The 20,969-nt window shown below is 47.7% G+C and overlaps 1 protein-coding gene across 2 annotated transcripts in view; it reads left to right on the forward strand.

Annotated features, from left to right (window-relative positions):
• The window catches only part of AMACR (alpha-methylacyl-CoA racemase), a 35,845-nt gene extending 16,807 nt beyond the window's left edge, over nt 1–19,038 (forward strand). For both annotated transcript variants that reach the window (XM_083154998.1, XM_083155002.1), the window contains exons 3-6: nt 522–665; nt 907–1,067; nt 12,791–12,977; nt 18,460–19,038. In XM_083154998.1, the coding sequence (XP_083011124.1) occupies nt 522–665; nt 907–1,067; nt 12,791–12,977; nt 18,460–18,869 (902 nt within the window). In that variant the 3' untranslated portion in view covers nt 18,870–19,038. The remainder of the gene's footprint in view (nt 1–521; nt 666–906; nt 1,068–12,790; nt 12,978–18,459) is intronic.
• The last annotated feature ends 1,931 nt before the right edge of the window (nt 19,039–20,969 follow it).

Below are 20,969 nucleotides of genomic sequence, written 5' to 3' on the forward strand. Positions count from 1 at the left end.
AGTGTTATTCCGCCACCTTGCATCTTCCAAAACCCGTGCAGTTCCTATTCATTGCCTGGGGTGTCGCTCCCAGCTGTAGTGCTCCTAGCACCGTGTGGTCTGTATTTTAGCACTCACATTCAGACCAGACTTCTGCACGGGTTTTAAAAGATGCAGTGTGCTAGAATGATCACTATGGTGTAAATTTACTAAAGTGCACGTCCGTGCGGAAGCATCTATGACTGATTTACATTCTTCAGGGCACCACACTCTTATCGTGTAACACAACTATGCACAGTCATTTCTGTTCAGAGTCCTAGTGTGGCATTATTTAAGCATTGTTTTTGCACCATATGAACCGCCTCTGGGAACCTGCGCCATTACTGTGGCCACCTCTGAGCCCACAGCAGAACTGTGCGGCTGCAATTGTCTACTTTGAAAGAGACGTCTATCAATTTTTTGTTGTTTGTATTAAATGAAACGTACAAAAACAGACATCGGATTTACAAACAGACTGAATAGGTGTGTGCTGCGATTCACAGGTGTAATGGAGAATCTGGGGCTCGGTCCTGAGGTCATTCTCAAAGAAAATCCGCAGCTCATTTACGCTCGGCTGACTGGGTTCGGCCAATCGGGAAAATATGCCAAGGCGGCAGGTCACGACCTTAATTATCTCTCTCTCACAGGTACGTGCTAAATCAGCTTACAATTAACCAAGTAACGATGATTTATTAAAATACCTCTTACCGTAATAATATATGCTAAATACCTTTGTGCCTGTGATGATGATGGCCTTTTATTTTATGTATCGTAGGGTTACCATCCAGTCCTTGTGACGTTTCTCTGGTCTAGGATGTAGCTACGTTCCGATACACCTATTTGCCCCAGAAATACCTTATATGAAATGTCCTTTCTTTGTGTTTTCAGGCCTGCTGTCAAAACTTGGAAAGAAACAAGAGAACCCAACGTTCCCCCTGAACCTCCTGGCAGACTTTGCCGGTGGCAGCTACGTGTGTGCTTTGGGCATTGTCATGTCTCTGTTTGAACGCACACGATCAGGCCAAGGACAAGTCATTGACTCAAGCATGGTAAGTGATCCTTCCTTTGGCTCGTCTTGTAATGGGGAAGAGTCCCCCGTCCTGAAGAAGGAGGCTGCAGCCTTATACGTATGGATTCCCTCGCTAGTATGGTACCAGCGGGTCAGGAGTTCTGAGGAGCTCTAAAGTGACCATCTTCTGCTTCTCATGAGTGCAGTAGTCTACTGTCTAATTCTGGTTGACCCGTTCGCAAGTTATGGAATTGTGACCGTAGGGAGAGAACGGGAAGGAACTCTTTCCTCCAATACTCATTCATTGTATGCATATTGTGCCAGGAGACAGCTCACACGTAGCCGCCGCATGGCCAGTGCCTAGCGGTTTGGTGCAAGACACTAGGAATTTTTGCCCAGTGTCACAGCTGATAAGTGTTCTGAAAAACGAAAAAAGATTTTAAAAAATCACCTGCTGACGGTCCGATTTATCCTATATGCTGCAGAGGGGATCTCAGGATCCGAGCCGATGCACGTGGGAACACGCATTGGATCCGATCACGTCATACACCTCCGATTTGGACAGTTTTTATCCTATATATAGGGACGATCCGTCAGAATCGGATGAAAACAGGCCAAATCGGACCGGAGACTATTACCATACTGGTATGCGTTTTAAAGTAAACACATACCAAGCTATGAAGTTTTATGCCAATTGTTTTATTTATGCGAATAAGGGGCAGATGCACAGTATTAAGCCTGGAAGTGATGAAGTGGGAGGTGATAAAGCAGCATCCAATCAGCTACTAACTGCTGTGTTACAGGCTGGGTTTGAAAAAAAACAGGAGCTGGTTGGCTGCTGCGTTATTACTTTCCACTTTATCACTTCTCAAGGCTCAATACATCTGACACTTGGCGCTTCCGGTTTGCTCAGGACCTGGCGTGCCAATGCAGGGGTTATTCACTAGGAGCAACAGTGTATGAGTACACATCTCTATATCCCAATACTTACTTCCTATGATCAGTGATCTTTTCTCTGTCCTTCGGTAAGGAGCTGCCCAGCTCTCGGTTCCCTTTGACCCCGCTATACGACTGCACTGTGCAGCGCTACACTTTATGTCTCATCTGTCTCAGTATTGTTTTTTTTTTAAATTAGTATAGTTTTAAAACAATGTAAAAAAAATATCTTCTAGGTCACATGACATTTTTCAAAAACGTAAAAAAAAAATATTGGTACCTTTAAAAAAAAAAAAAAAAAAGTACTACTTGTTTAATAACGTAGACTACAGTTTGCTCTCTACAATAGCATTTGACTAAGCCACATTCATTTAGGATTTAATTAAATTGCTTTATCTCAAACTGACAGGGTCTGCTTAATGTTCCTATAATTATTAAGGACTGACACATATTCCAATTGCACTTGTGGTGAGGTATCACAGCTGTTTGTAGGTGAGGCGCCCAAGGCCACATTACCTACAGTAACGTGATCCTCTATTCCCCTTGTGTCTGTGACATCAGGTACAACTCTCTGAAGTTGGAATAGGCTCTTTTTTCATATATCAACGCAATAAAAAAAATATCTTTTAGTGTATTGGATCCATCAGTTGCTGATCCTCTGACCTCCTTGAATGCGATACAAAATGTTGACATTGTGTCAACATTAGCTTTTATTTTACTGCTATAGCCGTAACCCAAAATCTATATTGTGGACATTGCGACAGCTGACATGTTCACTGTCAACTGAGTGTCCATGTTGACGTTCTGTGTGTCAACATTAACATCGTGTCAGCACTCGGATGTCGGCATTCTCAATATCGGCATGCCCTCCTTCTCTGTGCGGCACTTAAGGTACAGCGCCATGCCGCAGCATCTCATCCCAGTCTGGAAGCGGACGGGATCTTTTGCCTGTGAGTTTCCATTAGTACCTCGCTGGCACCTACAGGTGCAGACATCAGTGTTTCCTTGTTTGATGTTGTCCATATTCATTCATCTTTTTTTTTTTTTGTAGTGCCATCTGTCCGTCATGCGAGAAAATAAATATCAGAGTCTATCTGATGCAAAATGCCCATCTGGTGGCTGCAATAAACACTGTGATCTCAGACGTACTACGTCATCCAGCTGTATAAGTGCCACTGGTTAATTATACACTTCTCCCCGGCATTGGCAGAGCATAAAGAGCTCTCTGCTTAATGATCCAAATCCACATAGTACATTTCCATAGGCAAATATCCAGAATTAGATGTGTCTGTAATCTGTGTCTTTTAGATCAGTGACTATTTCTTGTTTTTGTTCATCCACATTAGGTCAGTAATTGAAAGCCCCTCCGCTTCGGGAAACCAGAAGGAGTATATTTAGTGTCTAGTACAGTCCTTAAAATGACAGCTTACTGGGGTCAAACCTCCGGTTTTCCTATTTAGAAGGGTTGCTAAATCTTACCCTATAAGATGCAGAGGAAACTGAATCGGTCGGCAGTCAGGGCAGTAGAGAGTTTGGCCAGGCCCAGGTACTTTTCAGGGGGTGTGGCCTAATCACGGGAGGCGTGGTCATACACCCTTATAGGGCCTACACACATGCCGATATTAAGACATTTTCTAAGTGATTTTGCTTAGTTTGGCAAAGCTGCTTCGAAAATGCCCCTACATCGGTGTATGTGTAGAGGCTATAGCGACCGCAATGAACGTCCCTGCACGCCGCTGTCTGAAATTGATGGGCAGTATCCATCAATCTGGCGCTGTCGGCTCACTCAGCACACAGATCTGACAGCTCGCTCTGTGTGTGTGTGTGTTTGGCCCGATTTCACCTGATTCCAACAGATTGAGTAAAATCGTCCCAAATCGCATGTGTATGACATTCGATCAGATGTACGGTCCCCTGCGCATTGGATCGGAGTTCAAACGGGCAGTACATAAGATGAGCTGGAATCGGACTCATCAGCAGTATGTCGCAGGTGCTTTTTAGCACTTGCTTTGTATCACATACAGTACGATTCACCTGACTTCCCCCCGCTAGCTCCCAGGGAGTTATTTTACATATATGATAAATCGTATGGGATTTATCGTATGTAAAAAATGGCACATCAAGTGCCAAATCATACAGTAAGTGAGCCCTCCCAGGGAGCTACCGGGAAGGGAAATCCTGTCTGACTTGTACTTAGGACAAGTGGGACTAGTGTCTCTGGCCACACTGCAGCATGGGTTGAGAAGAGCGGCTGCAGCCAAAGTAACAGGGCCTCCCAGGACCCTTGGATTTAGTACCCCCTCTCTTGGCGGCACTATCAGCAGTGCTGTAGTAACAGCCTTGATAGGTTGACGCTGATTAAATTCTGGGGCTGTCACTCATCCAGCTTATGGGTCTGTATATTTAGGGGCCCATTTATCAAGTAACATTTGCGGCTAAATCCCCGAAAACACCCGTTTTCGGGGGTTAACCGCAAATATTATCTATCCCTGCTGCGATCCCCCCCTGCAGCGCCGCCGGCCGCATCCCCCATAGGTTTCTATGGGGGATGTGAAGCTGCCCGATGTATCAACATCGGGCAGCCCGGCATCGCACCCCTGGGCTATCGCCATTCTGTTATGGCGATAGCCCATTGTAGCCTATGGCTACACATCGCACTGCCGAGCAGGGCAGTGCGGTCAGAGAGGTCGGCGGGGGTCAGCGCAAAACCGCGCATGCGCAGGCCCCCCGGCTTCCGGGTCAGGGCTTCGCAGGGACGGGCTCCTTTCAGGGCCCTGTCCCTGCGTCCCCATAATGATACATCTCGGCGGTATCAGATGATACCGCAATGCGATGCCCGGCGATGTCATCACTCCGGCATCGCAATATAATGATAAATGCGCCCCTAAGTCTTGGAGGAGATAATGTGCCAACCAATCAGCTCCTAACTCATATTACAAGCTATGATCAATGATCTGCCGGATCAGGCGACATATCGTTTAGTGTGTACCCAGCTTTAGTACATAGGTGAATTAGTATAAACTTTAACAACATTCCCCATGTAACTGAGAAGTAAATTGATCACGCGCATGTGTTCACATGAGCCAGTAATACCGCTTTTTACACCAAAATCCCTGATCCGACCCAGAATTTGCAACACCGTTCCAATCCGGGTCATACGCACAAATGTGCGCAGCGTCCCTTCGCCTGGCACCGCTGCTGTCTATGCCCTGTTCCGCAAAACATTCGGGCTGACAGCAGGACACTGCGTTTCGGAGGTATGGGCTCTCCCATTGCTGTAGATGGGTCCCTGAAAATTTCCCTTGCTGTTTCCCAGTCTTTGGACCCAGGGTTTTTTTTTGAGGGGCTTTTTATACTGAAGCCTGACCCAGGTCAACCCAGGAAATGTCTTTGATGTAAAAGGGATATAACGGTCATCCATTACTTCTCCTGAAGACAGGCAATATTGTGTGACACGCTACAGTAAATTTACGAAGATGGGGTTCTATTGAAGATGGAATGCTGCCCGTAGCAACCAATAGGATTCTGTCTATTATCTTCTAGAAGGTGCTAAATAAATGAGACGTAGAATTTGATTGGTTGCTAAGGGCAACATCTCCTCTTCAACAGAACGTTCATCTTCTGTGCGCACACGCCACCAGCTCCCAGAGAGCGTGATGTGGAAATAAAGTCTTCCTGCCTAGACCACAATTGCATTTCACAGAAGACTCTCCCATCCTTAGATTTATATGTCTGACGTTATATACGCCGGCGTGCACCTTTGCCTCAAAGCGCACTATAATTGCAGAATAAGTCTACTCTGCTTCCTGGCTTTCTTGTCCGCTGACTCCTGTCAGCTGGATGAAGGCCACTCTGCAAAGGAGAGTCTGACAGGAAATGGCAGCTTGACACATGCTAGAGACACATCTGAAGGGATATTTTAATGAAGCGTCTGCTGTACGTCTGATAATTCCACAGGGGTGTCTCTGGAGAGATTGTCCATTAGCTATGCAGCTAGGGAGAGAGCACTTTACCTGCCTCACTCTGAACATTGACGGTCTCTTTGAAGTGTGATAGATAAAGTGCTTCTGGGAATAAAGCCGCAACAGAGACTGATCCATAAGCTTGGTTACATGTGACTGTGGTGTGGCAGCCAAAGGGGGTCTGCTAGTGACAGGACAAGGGCGTCAGTCTTAATGATGTAACGTGATCAGATGACCTTATGCTAAGTCAGAGAAGATTCTAGTATGAGGTTGGTATGTGTTTGTGCCGTGCATCCAACTTGGAGGCCATATAGTTTAGTTACTCTGTTCTTACCCACCATTTTTGTTGATTAAAAAGTTTGGAGTGACACACCAGGATGTAGGCCTGACACTGCAGGCAGCAGGTCTCACACTGCACAAGGCATACTGACACTGCAGGCAGCAGGTCTCACACTGCACAAGGCATACTGACACTGCAGGCAGCAGGTCTGACACTGTACGAGGCATACTGACACTGCAGGCAGCAGGTCTCACACTGCACGAGGCATACTGACACTGCAGGCAGCAGGTCTTACACTGCACGAGGCATACTGACACTGCAGGCAGCAGGTCTCACACTGCACAAGGCATACTGACACTGCAGGCAGCAGGTCTCACACTGCACAAGGCATACTGACACTGCAGGCAGCAGGTCTCACACTGCACAAGGCATACTGACACTGCAGGCAGCAGGTCTCACACTGCACAAGGCATACTGACACTGCAGGCAGCAGGTCTGACACTGCACAAGGCATACTGACACTGCAGGCAGCAGGTCTCACTATGCACGAGGCATACTGACACTGCAGGCAGCAGGTCTGACACTGCACAAGGCATACTGACACTGCAGGCAGCAGGTCTGACACTGCACAAGGCATACTGAAACTGCAGGCAGCAGGTCTCACTATGCACGAGGCATACTGACACTGCAGGCAGCCGGTCTGACACTGCACAAGGCATACTGACACTGCAGGCAGCAGGTCTCACAATGCAGGAGGCATACTGACACTGCAGGCAGCAGGTCTCACACTGCACAAGGCATACTGACACTGCAGGCAGAAGGTCTCACACTGCACAAGGCATACTGACACTGCAGGCAGCAGGTCTCACACTGCACAAGGCATACTGACACTGCAGGCAGCAGGTCTCACACTGCACAAGGCATACTGACACTGCAGGCAGCAGGTCTCACACTGCACAAGGCATACTGACACTGCAGGCAGCAGGTCTCACTATGCACGAGGCATACTGACACTGCAGGCAGCAGGTCTGACACTGCACAAGGCATACTGACACTGCAGGCAGCAGGTCTGACACTGCACAAGGCATACTGACACTGCAGGCAGCAGGTCTCACTATGCACAAGGCATACTGACACTGCAGGCAGCAGGTCTGACACTGCACAAGGCATACTGACACTGCAGGCAGCAGGTCTCACAAAACAGAAGGCATACTGACACTGCAGGCAGCAGGTCTCACACTGCACAAGGCATACTGACACTGCAGGCAGCAGGTCTGACACTGCACAAGGCATACTGACACTGCAGGCAGCAGGTCTCACTATGCACGAGGCATACTGACACTGCAGGCAGCAGGTCTCACACTGCACAAGGCATACTGACACTGCAGGCAGCAGGTCTGACACTGCACAAGGCATACTGACACTGCAGGCAGCAGGTCTCACAAAACAGAAGGCATACTGACACTGCAGGCAGCAGGTCTCACACTGCACAAGGCATACTGACACTGCAGGCAGCAGGTCTGACACTGCACAAGGCATACTGACACTGCAGGCAGCAGGTCTCACTATGCACGAGGCATACTGACACTGCAGGCAGCAGGTCTCACACTGCACGAGGCATACTGACACTGCAGGCAGCAGGTCTTACACTGCACGAGGCATACTGACACTGCAGGCAGCAGGTCTCACACTGCACAAGGCATACTGACACTGCAGGCAGCAGGTCTCACACTGCACAAGGCATACTGACACTGCAGGCAGCAGGTCTGACACTGTACGAGGCATACTGACACTGCAGGCAGCAGGTCTCACACTGCACGAGGCATACTGACACTGCAGGCAGCAGGTCTTACACTGCACGAGGCATACTGACACTGCAGGCAGCAGGTCTCACACTGCACAAGGCATACTGACACTGCAGGCAGCAGGTCTCACACTGCACAAGGCATACTGACACTGCAGGCAGCAGGTCTTACACTGCACAAGGCATACTGACACTGCAGGCAGCAGGTCTCACACTGCACAAGGCATACTGACACTGCAGGCAGCAGGTCTGACACTGCACAAGGCATACTGACACTGCAGGCAGCAGGTCTCACTATGCACGAGGCATACTGACACTGCAGGCAGCAGGTCTGACACTGCACAAGGCATACTGACACTGCAGGCAGCAGGTCTGACACTGCACAAGGCATACTGAAACTGCAGGCAGCAGGTCTCACTATGCACGAGGCATACTGACACTGCAGGCAGCCGGTCTGACACTGCACAAGGCATACTGACACTGCAGGCAGCAGGTCTCACAATGCAGGAGGCATACTGACACTGCAGGCAGCAGGTCTCACACTGCACAAGGCATACTGACACTGCAGGCAGAAGGTCTCACACTGCACAAGGCATACTGACACTGCAGGCAGCAGGTCTCACACTGCACAAGGCATACTGACACTGCAGGCAGCAGGTCTCACACTGCACAAGGCATACTGACACTGCAGGCAGCAGGTCTCACACTGCACAAGGCATACTGACACTGCAGGCAGCAGGTCTCACTATGCACGAGGCATACTGACACTGCAGGCAGCAGGTCTGACACTGCACAAGGCATACTGACACTGCAGGCAGCAGGTCTGACACTGCACAAGGCATACTGACACTGCAGGCAGCAGGTCTCACTATGCACAAGGCATACTGACACTGCAGGCAGCAGGTCTGACACTGCACAAGGCATACTGACACTGCAGGCAGCAGGTCTCACAAAACAGAAGGCATACTGACACTGCAGGCAGCAGGTCTCACACTGCACAAGGCATACTGACACTGCAGGCAGCAGGTCTGACACTGCACAAGGCATACTGACACTGCAGGCAGCAGGTCTCACTATGCACGAGGCATACTGACACTGCAGGCAGCAGGTCTGACACTGCACAAGGCATACTGACACTGCAGGCAGCAGGTCTGACACTGCACAAGGCATACTGACACTGCAGGCAGCAGGTCTGACACTGCACAAGGCATACTGACACTGCAGGCAGCAGGTCTCACACTGCACGAGGCATACTGACACTGCAGGCAGCAGGTCTGACACTGCACAAGGCATACTGACACTGCAGGCAGCAGGTCTCACAATGCAGGAGGCATACTGACACTGCAGGCAGCAGGTCTGACACTGTACAAGGCATACTGACACTGCAGGCAGCAGGTCTCACACTGCACGAGGCGTACTGACACTGCAGGCAGCAGGTCTCACACTGCACGAGGCATACTGACACTGCAGGCAGCAGGTCTCACACTGCACAAGGCATGCTGACACTGCACAAGGCATACTGACACTGCAGGTAGCAGGTCTGACACTGCTGGAGGTGGTCTGACGCTGCAAAAGGCATACTGACACTGCAGGCAGCAGGTCTCACACTACACGAGGCATACTGACAATGCAGGCAGCAGGTCTAAAACGGCTAGAGGCTGTCTAACACTGCCAAAGGCATACTGACACTGCTGGAGGTAGTCTGACACTGCACAGGGCATACTGACACTGCAGCAGCAGGTCTCTCACTGCTGGAGGCTGTCTGACACTGCCAAAGGCATACTGACACTTCTGGAGGTGGTCTGACGTTGCACAAGGCGTACTGACACTGCAGGCAGCCGGTCTGACACTGCTGGAGGTTGTCTGACGCTGCACAAGGCATACTGACACTGTAGGCAGCAGGTCTGACACTGCACAAGGCATACTGACACTGCAGGCAGCAGGTCTCACACTGCTGGAGGCTGTCTGACGCTGCACAAGGCATACTGACGCTGCACAAGGCATACTGACACTGCTGGTGGTGGTCTGACACTGCACAAGGCATACTGACACTGCAGCAGCAGGTCTCACACTGCTGGAGGCTGTCTAACACTGCCAAAGGCATACTGACACTGCTGTAGGTTGTCTGACGCTGCACAAGGCATACTGACACTGTAGGCAGCAGGTCTGACACTGCACAAGGCATACTGACACTGCAGGCAGCAGGTCTCACACTGCTGGAGGCTGTCTGACGCTGCACAAGGCATACTGACACTGCTGGTGGTGGTCTGACACTGCACAAGGCATACTGACACTGCAGGCAGCAGGTCTCACACTGCTGGAGGCTGTCTGACGCTGCACAAGGCATACTGACACTGCAGGTGGTGGTCTGACACTGCACAAGGCATACTGACACTGCAGCAGCAGGTCTCACACTGCTGGAGGCTGTCTAACACTGCCAAAGGCATACTGACACTGCTGGAGGTTGTCTGACGCTGCACAAGGCATACTGACACTGTAGGTAGCAGGTCTGACACTGCACAAGGCATACTGACACTGCAGGCAGCAGGTCTCACACTGCTGGAGGCTGTCTGACGCTGCACAAGGCATACTGACGCTGCACAAGGCATACTGACACTGCTGGAGGTGGTCTGACACTGCACAAGGCATACTGACACTGCAGCAGCAGGTCTCACACTGAACAAGGCATACTGACACTGCTGGAGGTGGTCTGAAACTGCAGCAGCTAGTCTGACACTGCACAAGGCATACTTAGAAACATAGAAACTTAAGGTGCATACACACTGTACAATTATTTTGACCAATTTGTTTGAAAGACATTTCCATTGAACCCAGTGTCCTGGACGGAAGATGTTGACAAAAGATATTGTCAACAAACAAACGATGAATGATGATGCGCATACCCGCCAGTTGTTTGTTCCTCAACTGTGCATGCAGCTCAATTTGAATATCTTTCAAAAAGAGCCTATAAACTGTAGCTAGATCTTTCTTCTTTCGTCTGTCATCAATATCTTTCGTCAACATCTTTAGTCCAGGACACTGGGTTCAATGGAAATGTCTTTCAACCAAATTGGTCAAAAAATTTGTACAGTGTGTATGCACCCATAGAATTTGACGGCAGATAAGAACCACTTGGCCCATCTAGTCTGCCCCTTTTTTTAAACATGTTACCTCAAACCATATTTGATCCTTATTTTTTTGTAAGGATATCAATATGCTTATCCCAAGCATGTTTAAATTGTACTACTGTATTTGCGTCTACCACCTCTGTTGGGAGGCTATTCCACTTATCTACTACTCTTTCTGTGAAAAAATTCTTCCTCACATTTCCCCTGAATCTTCCTCCCTCTAGTTTCAGTGCAAAAAAGCAGTTCTCTTTAAACTCCTCACCACCACCTACAAGGCTCTCTCCTCCTCCACCGCTCCTTACCTCTCTTCACTGATCTCTATCCACACTCCCTCCCGTCCTCTTCGCTCCATCGCTGACCGCCGACTGACCTCTCACCTAATCACCTCCTCCCACTCCCGTGTCCAAGACTTCTCTCGCGCTGCCCCACTGCACTGGAACAACCTCCCGCCACCCATCAGGCTTTCTGATTCCCTTACCTCCTTCAAGCGCTCCCTCAAAACCCACTTTTTTCGACTAGCCTATCCCTCCTCCTAACCTCTTTTGATCCTCCTATCCTGCCTCCGTTCCCCTCCGTTCCTACTTATCCTGTTGTTTTTCGTTCGTCCACCCACCTATTTTTAGTATGTTAACTCTTATGAGTAGGGCCCTCCTTCCTCACGTACTCACCCTACCTCTTTACCTCACCTGTCCTCCTTTCCTGTTCTTCTCTTCCTCTGCTTCATCTTCAGTCTCCTCGACAATTTTGACACCTACTTCTGAACTGATGCTGATTTTATTTCTACCAGCTATACCCCTATTTATACTGTATTTTTCAACACACCCTGTACGTTACCTTGTCATTTGTTTTTTATTTGCTATGTACGGCGCTGCAGACACTTTGCGGCGCCTTATAAATAAACGTACTACTACTACATGTCCTCGTGTTCTGTTGCTCCTCTTCCTGTGAAGAATGTCTCCCACCTGTACCTTGTTATAACCCTTGATATATATGAAAGTTTCTATCATGTCCCCCCTTTCCCTTCTCTGCTCTAAAGTATACATATTAAGATCTTTTAGTCCTTCCTGGTACGTTTTGTGATGTAGGCCATGCACCATTTTAGTTGCTCTTCTAAAATACTGACACTGCAGCAGCAGGTCTCACACTGCTGGAGGCTGTCTAACATTGCCAAAGGCATACTGACACTGCTGGAGGCTGTCTAACACTGCACAAGGCATACTGACACTGCTGGAGGTGGTCTGACACTGCACAAGTCAAACTGACACTGCTGGAGGCAACTTGGTAAAGCAGATGGTACTGTATTTATTTACAACAGCGTTTAGGGACATAAGTCCTGTCACGTCGTAGAAAATAAACACCGCCTGTTTTACCAAGTTGGGAGTCCCGGAGTGCTGCCTACTGTCTAGTATCTGCATTTGAGGGGGTACGCTTCATAAGAAGGGCACCCGGGCAACAAGTACCAGATTATTTACATACTACCTATATACTTCTTATATTTCTTGGGAATGTTATTAAGAGCTCTTTCATGTCACACATATTGTTTTCCTGGTCCTTTAACAACACAACCCCTAATTAATAATGAAACGAGGCCACAGCAGATTGAATGGACACCTTTCTTACATCATGTTTACTGCAGTCTCACTTATTCTGAAGGTGGAAGGTGCTTCGTACCTGGGCTCCTTTGTCTGGAAGAGTCAGAATATGGGTCTATGGAGCCAACCCCGAGGCGAGAACCTGCTGGACGGCGGCGCCCCGTTCTACGGCACATACAAGACCGCCGATGGCAAATTCATGGCCGTGGGTGCACTTGAACCCCAGTTCTTTATGGAGCTCTTGCGGGGTAAGTTTACGGCAACGTGTACAAGTGACGTCGACCAGCGACCCCTCGATATTTGTATCGAAGAGATTGCAAAAACCCAGGTCAGACTGCAGAGGCTGCTAGAATGTAAATGATACAAAAGGATTCTCGGCCAAGCGCAGAAGATATAGAATTATCTAGGTTACAGATATTGACATTAGCCGACTCTTCCTGATAATGCTCTGGTTCAATAAGAAGTTCAATCTCTCAGGTTTTCACCCGTTGTGTATTGACTGTTTGAGAGATAAGTCAGTAGCACATTCCAGGTATGTACACTTATATTGCTCACCAAATATTTATATATCCTGATTTAATGTTCAGTAGACCTGTCAGTATTTCCAGTTATCATGCACCGGGCTGACAAGTACAACAGATGCACGTGCACCTCTTCCCTTCTCCTTAATTATTAGCTCCACCGGCTGCACAGGAATCTGGGTGCTGTTCTTTTCCCTCGGTTCCTTGTCATACGGTCTGACAGCTGCGACGATAGAGACCTCTGATCTTGTCTGCATGTGACATGTTCCACCTACCTTCCTGATAACTGCACAGTGCTGGAAATATACATTGCAGGTTGTAGGAGATACATTTGGGGTGGGACATGAGTCGAGATCTGGAATGCATTTGTGCATCACATACAGCTTATACACACAGGGCCATATTCAGTAACGCAAAAAAGCAAGTACAGATGGAGCAGCTCTCAATTGAGCTGCTCCTGGGGTTAGAATCGCCGTTTGCCGACAGAAGGAGGCACGCACGCAGGAGACACGTGCGCACCCGTTCTGTCTGAGCCCTCCGTCTGCTCCCCCATTGCCCACCGCAGCCCCCACTAACCTGCCTGTCTCCCTGAAGCAGAGACGTGCAGGGAATCCGCTCCCCGCCGCATCGCTGATGGGGACGTGCGAGCGTGTGAGACGCTGGCACGCGTCCTCATCAAATGGATTGCCTGACCGCCACCCTGCGCCAGCTCGGGGGATCTGTGGATTCCTCAGGCTGGCTGGGAGGCGCTCCATCTGCAGTGTTGTGTCTGGAACAAACCGTGATATTGCTATGCGAGGGGAACATAAACATTTATATTGTTTCTCTGCAGGGTAAATACTGACTGCTTTTGCATGCAGTCCACAGATGTGAGACAGCTTTATTTTTACACTGCCATTTGGGTTGTAGACACGCCCCACCCAAATCTAACTCTCTCTGCACCTGTTACATCTGCCCCACCTGCAGCGCAGCAGGTTTTTGCCCATTTGTGTGCTTTTTTTTTTTTTTTGGGTTTGCTTACAATGCGGAATCTGGACAATAAGATGAAGATGATTCTATACAATAATTGTAATAGTTTTGTACGTGAAACAAAAGGGGCCGATTCAGACGCGTTCCTTATGGAAAATGGGAGTGTCACACTTGCCGAGCCATTTGCTCCACAATGACAGGGAAGGGGCCGGAGCAGGGGGAACGCCAATGAAACGGCTCCATCCACTGTGTGTGTGTGTGGGCGACAGGTACTTTCTGACAGATATTTCACTTAGGAAGAACAAAGTGCTCCATGTCTCTCGGAATAGCAGCAGTGACACCATATAGCTGTCAGGTAACAGCGATTAGAACATGTGAATGGGTTCAGGTTGCTGGATATGGTCATTTATATGTAATTACTGTGCAATTTACATATAAAGTGTGATAGACAGACGTGCATCTCCAGCAGTAATTAGCTATCCAATGGCTTATTGGGCTGTGCTAAATTCTGCTGTTTAATACAGTAAATGTTTAGTGTAGGAGTGAGCCTGGTAACATATGACCATGCTGAGACTTGTAGCTACCATGCTGAAACTTGTAGTGCCACACAGAAAAAAAAGAGAATGCAGATGCACTCTCTAGTACTAAGCTAAGAACACTGTTAATCAGAACAATTACTACTGCAATCATGTGACCTCAGCAGTCCGGGCCCTTACATTCCTAAGGTTAAATTCCATCCCCCGACAAGCAAAACCCAACCGACCCAAGGAATCATATGTGTGTCAGGGGACCAGATGTATCAAGCTTCAAAAAGTGATAAAGTGGAGAGTGATAAACAAGCAGCCAATCAGCTCCTGCCGGTCATTTTTCAAACCCATTGTGTCACATGGAAGTTAGAAGCTGGTTGGCTGGCTGTTTATCACTCTCCACTTTATCACTTTTCGAAGCTTGATACATCTGGCCCAAGGAGAGAGAGTATTGGATGGGGATGGGCACTTTGCGGCACCCATGCATCACGTCAATATGTCCACAATGGAGTGTGGTTACGAATGTCACGCCCAACCATTTTAAAGAATCAGCTAAAGCTGTGTCTATTGCAGAAAAACAAAACTGTGTTGCGTTTGTCCGGGGAGCCGGAAGTCGGGGTAATGTTAGCCGAATGTCAGGACCCCAGGGTGCTGCCCTGCCCAGCCCACAGAATATGCTGCTGCTGTGAGCCAAGTGCTCTGCCCTTTGTTTGGTCTAGGCCCGGGACTCCAGTCCCTAAATCGTGTCCCTTGATGGCAGCCTTGGTGTTACATAGGTGAGTAGTAGTAAGCAGTAGTTTAAGTGTTCTTAATACAGTACTTAGTTTAGGCATTTTCTCTTTTCCTGTGTGAAATTTTTGAACCAAGCAAAGTAGGACCCATACTGACCATCGGTATTTTGCACTGTGTGACTCAGATCCTTTGGGATTTGGATTAGGCCTAATGTCCAATACACCTTCATAATGACCTTGAGGCTCAACAGGAGAAGAAAAATAAAAACTTTGACCATGCTGTATATGTAGAGCGAGATGCACCAAACCTGGGAGAGTAATGAAGTACAAGCCATCCAGTTCCTATCCGTCATGTTACAGGCGGCGTTTGAAAAATGACAGAAGCTGATTGGTCGGTACTGGATGTCTCTCCAGGTCAATCATCCCCATAGGTCTCCTGCCAGTAAATAAATTCAGGATGCAGAACATGACGTATCCTTGGGGATTACTGACACGACTCGTCTGGTCCAGAATGTCTCAAGGAGTAAGAGTCAATTACACTTCTTGTCCTATTTTTTGGGCTCCTACAGAGCCTTAAATTGGAGAGCCAGTTGCCCCATAAGTCTGATTAGAACGGCCATCCCTGTCTGCAGATTTATACTCGCTTACTAGGAATTTGGATGATTTCTTACCATCTTATTTTAGGATTATACCTCCCTGTCGGCAGTGCCTAGTGTGACTGCTCGCGCTCCTGTGCTCAATAACATAGAGATAATTATATTTATTTCTTAGCAGAAATAAATCCACTTTATGTATCAATAAAATTACTCAGAAGCTTGTAGTTAATTCCGATGAATCATCTTTATCGCTTTGCAACACTTCACATCTTACTCTACTTTTGTAATTGCTTACCCACTGAGAGGGAAAGGCTTACCATCTAGTACTTGTTGTTGTCCTTAATTGGTGCATTAAGCGTGCTTTAAAGTTTTTCCTTGATGGTTCTGAAAGCGGCTTTTTCTCTGAACTCTTAAACTTCTATTTATAATGTTGAGGCCCTAGGAACTGATCCTGTGGAAAAGTTTTATTGTCTCCAAGCAGCCACAAGTATTGCGGTACTTATTACTACTTATCTGTATATGGTGCTTACAGTCTGTTCCATACCCCATGCCAGAAACCAGTTCATCTATTAGTACTGTCCAGTATGTCTCTGGGCTGTGGGAGAGGACCAGAGCACCTAGAGAAACATACACAAATAAGAAGAGAACATACAAACTCTGCACAAATGACAAGTCGGTTGGAATCCTTGACCTCAATGATTTCAGGCAACATTGCTAGCCACTGCGCTAAGCTCATTTGCAACCCGCTCTGCCCCCAACCCCATGCTGTACAGTGGGCCCACCCATAGATCAGTTGCCATTTTCCAATGATGTCTCCGGAAAGATGGTGCATGTGCAGAGGACAGTAAAGTGGGTCATAGCTATTTCCAGTGCCAGCTGCATCTTTCTGAAGACATCACTGGAAAGAGGGTGCTGTTGGCAACAGATGTGGGGGGAGTTCCTGCTCCGCACATTGATGGGTGCATGGTGTGCGGCACAGTGCCCTCCGTGACCAATGGGCTTGTGTGCATGGCATAGTATGCACCAACCTGGCCAACCAACACACATAGCTTTAGATCAAGCCCTTTGCTGTGCAATGCCAGTGTTATAACAGCAGAGTGTTGTACTGAATTTCTGCACAAGAGAGACAGACGGGGCAGAAGGATGTTTAGGATGATGATGGAAGATCACAGTTTACTGGCTCTTTAACCCTTTGCTGTGAGAGGTCATCAAAATATTCACTGAAAATGCCAGCGCCGCTCACAGCGTTTGTTTGGGTGCAATATTAAACTAAACTTCAATGAATTGACTTGGCGGTGTTTGTATTTTTTTATACTAAAAGAACAGTCGCTGTGAGTGATGCTGGCATTTTTAACATATTGAGTATCTCACAGCAACGTTGCCACTCAAAGGGTAAAGACAGTCGGACTGATTTTTGGTTGGGATCAAAGCATTTTGAGTTGAGTAAATCTTTGATAAATGCAGCTGTGTTAACATACAGATGGAACCGCTCTCTGTGCTCGCCCCATAGCTATAGTTGGCGGACAGCGGGACTGGGAAGCCCAAGCCCCATTCTGGCGGACGGCGTAGGACGGCGCAATGGGAGGAGCTCCATCTGTATATAGTACTGTGCAACAGGTTTAAGGGGGTATTCACTCCCAGGTGAATTTCCTGGCCAGGCGAAAAATCATAAATAATCAGTATTCAATCATGGGAGTTTTCACACTTTTAGTCCATTTTCTCATATTCCATTTTTTGTTGGGGGGGGGGTCTGAAAACGGCCGCAAATTCACTAAAACCATGTGGATCTACGCGGTTTTCACCAATGAAAATCGGCATAGGGATTGAATAGAAGTATCCAAATTCGGCCAAATAAACCGGCGGAAATATTGCCTAGGATTGCATACCCCCCCTTAAGCAGGTGTGGAAAAAATGCTGCAAAGTACGAATGCTTTCAAAAATGTTCCTTTCCCCATACTGTGCTTCCGGGAGCATGCACCCCAGAATGCCAGCCGCACAGCATTCTGGGGTGCAATTGCAGAAGTGATGCTGGCGGTCAGAGACTGGCACCTCCCTCTAGGCTAATCTGGGGAGCCAGAGGAGATTTGTGCAGAACGGATCTCCTCTTGCACGTTATGGAAGACACGGCTAGCTCCGCAGTGCCACGCAAGGGATTGTACAGGTGAAAAAGAATAGGAAAGTGAGCACCTTATTTCTATACATTTTATGGTCTTTTACCATCATTTAGTTGACATGTACTAATTATCCATTTTGCTCTTTTGCAACACTTCCCCACCGTACGTTCTGCGCTGCTTAGAATTGTTGGCTGTATTTATTAACACCAGATTTTGTATGCTGCATGTATATGTTTTAATAAGATGGATTTAATGATTTTTGTGATCTACAGGCCTCCAGCTTGATCCCGCCGACCTCCCCAATCAGATGAGTTTTTCCGATTGGCCCGAATTAAAGAGAATATTTACGGAGAAATTCCTGGAGAAAACGCAGGAAGAATGGTGTCAGATCTTTGACGGCAAGGACGCGTGCGTGACTCCCGTCTTATCCTTTGACAGCGCCCCAGCCCATCAGCACAATAAGGAACGAGGATCTTTTATTTCAAACGATGAAGGGGAAGTGAGCCCAAGGCCAGCTCCCCTCCTGTCCAGGACCCCCGCCGCTCCCTCATCCAGCAGGGATCCTTTTATCGGGGAACACACACATGAAGTGCTGTCAGAATACGGCTTCAATGCTGACGAAATTTCTGTCCTTCAATCTTCCGGAGTAATTGCCTGTAATAAGCCGAGAGCACAGTTATAATTCTATGCGGGAAACAGAAAGAGTCCTCCTTTAATTTATATGTAATATAGACTTAAAAATGATAATTATTATTTTTTACAATTATGTACAAATGCATCTAGAAAATATATTTTTGAAAAATGTTTGAGATGAAATAAAAAAAAAAAATTGGATTTTCTTTGATGCTGAATTGTGTATCAATCATAGCACATAGGCCCTTATTTCAGGCCCGTTCACTCCTCCGTGCATTCGCAGACAATGTTTTGTGCATGTAGGGTGCGTGCGGCCACATTGAACAGGGTGTTAGCTGGGCGCACGCACCCAGGTTTGCTGGCACGTGGCGGGGTCCCGTCGGCAGGCCGCTGGATTTCTTCATGGGCAGCACCGGATGTCAGTTGCCCGCCCACTTCCTCCCAAGGGTGTACGCATATCTAAGTGACCTGATAGTCACTTTAGATATGCGTGTTCGCCATCATTCGATGGTTGGTGACCATTGAATGATGTGGGTGTTCCCCTGCAGCCTGCAAATGGATGATTATGTTAAACATCCATCCGCAGCCAGTGCGGGTGAACCCACTCTGCGCGGGGGGATTTGGGTGGGCGGCCTGGCATTAGCTGGGCGGGGTTTAGTGGGACTTGCATGGCTGCGAATTCGCAGCCTTGCGAATTAACCAGAATAACCCCCATAATATTATAGAAAAAATTGGGAGTGTCCCGCATTCAGATTCAGTTTGTATGCAGAAATGTGATCTTACAGTGTTTAATAGGAAAGGGCCTGATTCTGACCCCTTGCATGCGGCTGCACAGGGGAAAAAAATCGCATTCGCAGAGATAAAAGTTAGTCTAGACTGACTTTCCTCTTGGCCGGAGATGGCCGAAATCGGGCTGCGGCAAATCTTTTTGGCAGCCAGAGAGATCTGCGATTGAGATGTGAGGCACACGGGAAAGCGCCTCACATCGCAATCAGACCAAAACCACCTGCAATGTGCCAGTTTTCATGAGATCCTTCGCAGAAATGCGTCGCAATCTCATGCAAAAAGGCCATATGGCACCGGTGTATGGGCACCTAAAGACTAGATGTGTCCACATACATCTAGTCTCCTGACATGTTAAACAGCCCTTCTGATGATGATATATGCCATAAATCGGTAGCTTTTACTGTGATGATTTCCATTAAAATGCACCTTATTCACAAAAAAGGATGCACAAGCAGCTTTTGTTGATTTAAAATAATATGCAGCATGCCTATATTCTATGCGACTGCTTCTGTAGCAGCATACCACAGAGTTTACTGGAAAACCGTGTAGCACAGCATTTGGTATGCAGATACAGCCGCCTGTCACACATAGAACATAGGCATGCTGTATATCACTTTACTCAGCAGAGTCTGCTTGTGTGTATCATCTGCATAGCAATACAAAAGGGGACAGGAGCTAACAGAGTTGCATAGGACCTGTTAGCTCACTCACACCAGGCATCTCACACTGGCGTATTAAGGCAAAGACTCATCTGTACAAGTGAAAAAGATGCCTTAGTGCAATACGAGTCACAAAGGAAATCATGTGCTGAGAACGGACGTTTTGCAAGACTTCTCCCGGAGAGGAGACCATAGAATTAGCCAAGGAAGCATTGAGATCTTACTTACCCATAGCAATTATATTAAATCCCAGAAAATGATAGGGTTGGATTGGTTGCTATGGGCAACATTGCCATGTTTTTAGAAGCTTTAGTAAAACTATTTAAACTCTTGTGTAGGGCATAATGTAGACATATTTTTCCGTGATCTTTGTGGCATGAAAACATCTGGTTCTCTTATTCACCTTAGAGGAGATGTACTAAGCCAGGGGTGGCCAAACCGGTCTTTGAGATCTATAAACAGTCCATGTTTTTCCAGACCACCTGTTATTCTGTAGAATGTGTAGGTTACGAATGAATGCAGCATGTTTGAAAATGTGACAGTTAGTAATGACTACACCTGTGCACCAGCTAGGTGACCTAGGAGATGTGACAGTTAGTAATGACTACACCTGTGCACCAGCTAGGTGACCTGGGAGATGTGACAGTTAGTAATGACTACAGCTGTGTACGAGCTAGGTGACCTGGGAGATGTGACAGTTAGTA

This window comes from Crinia signifera, chromosome 1 (genome assembly GCF_055691185.1).
Source record: "Crinia signifera chromosome 1, ASM5569118v1, whole genome shotgun sequence".
NCBI classification, from domain to species: Eukaryota; Metazoa; Chordata; class Amphibia; order Anura; family Myobatrachidae; genus Crinia; species Crinia signifera.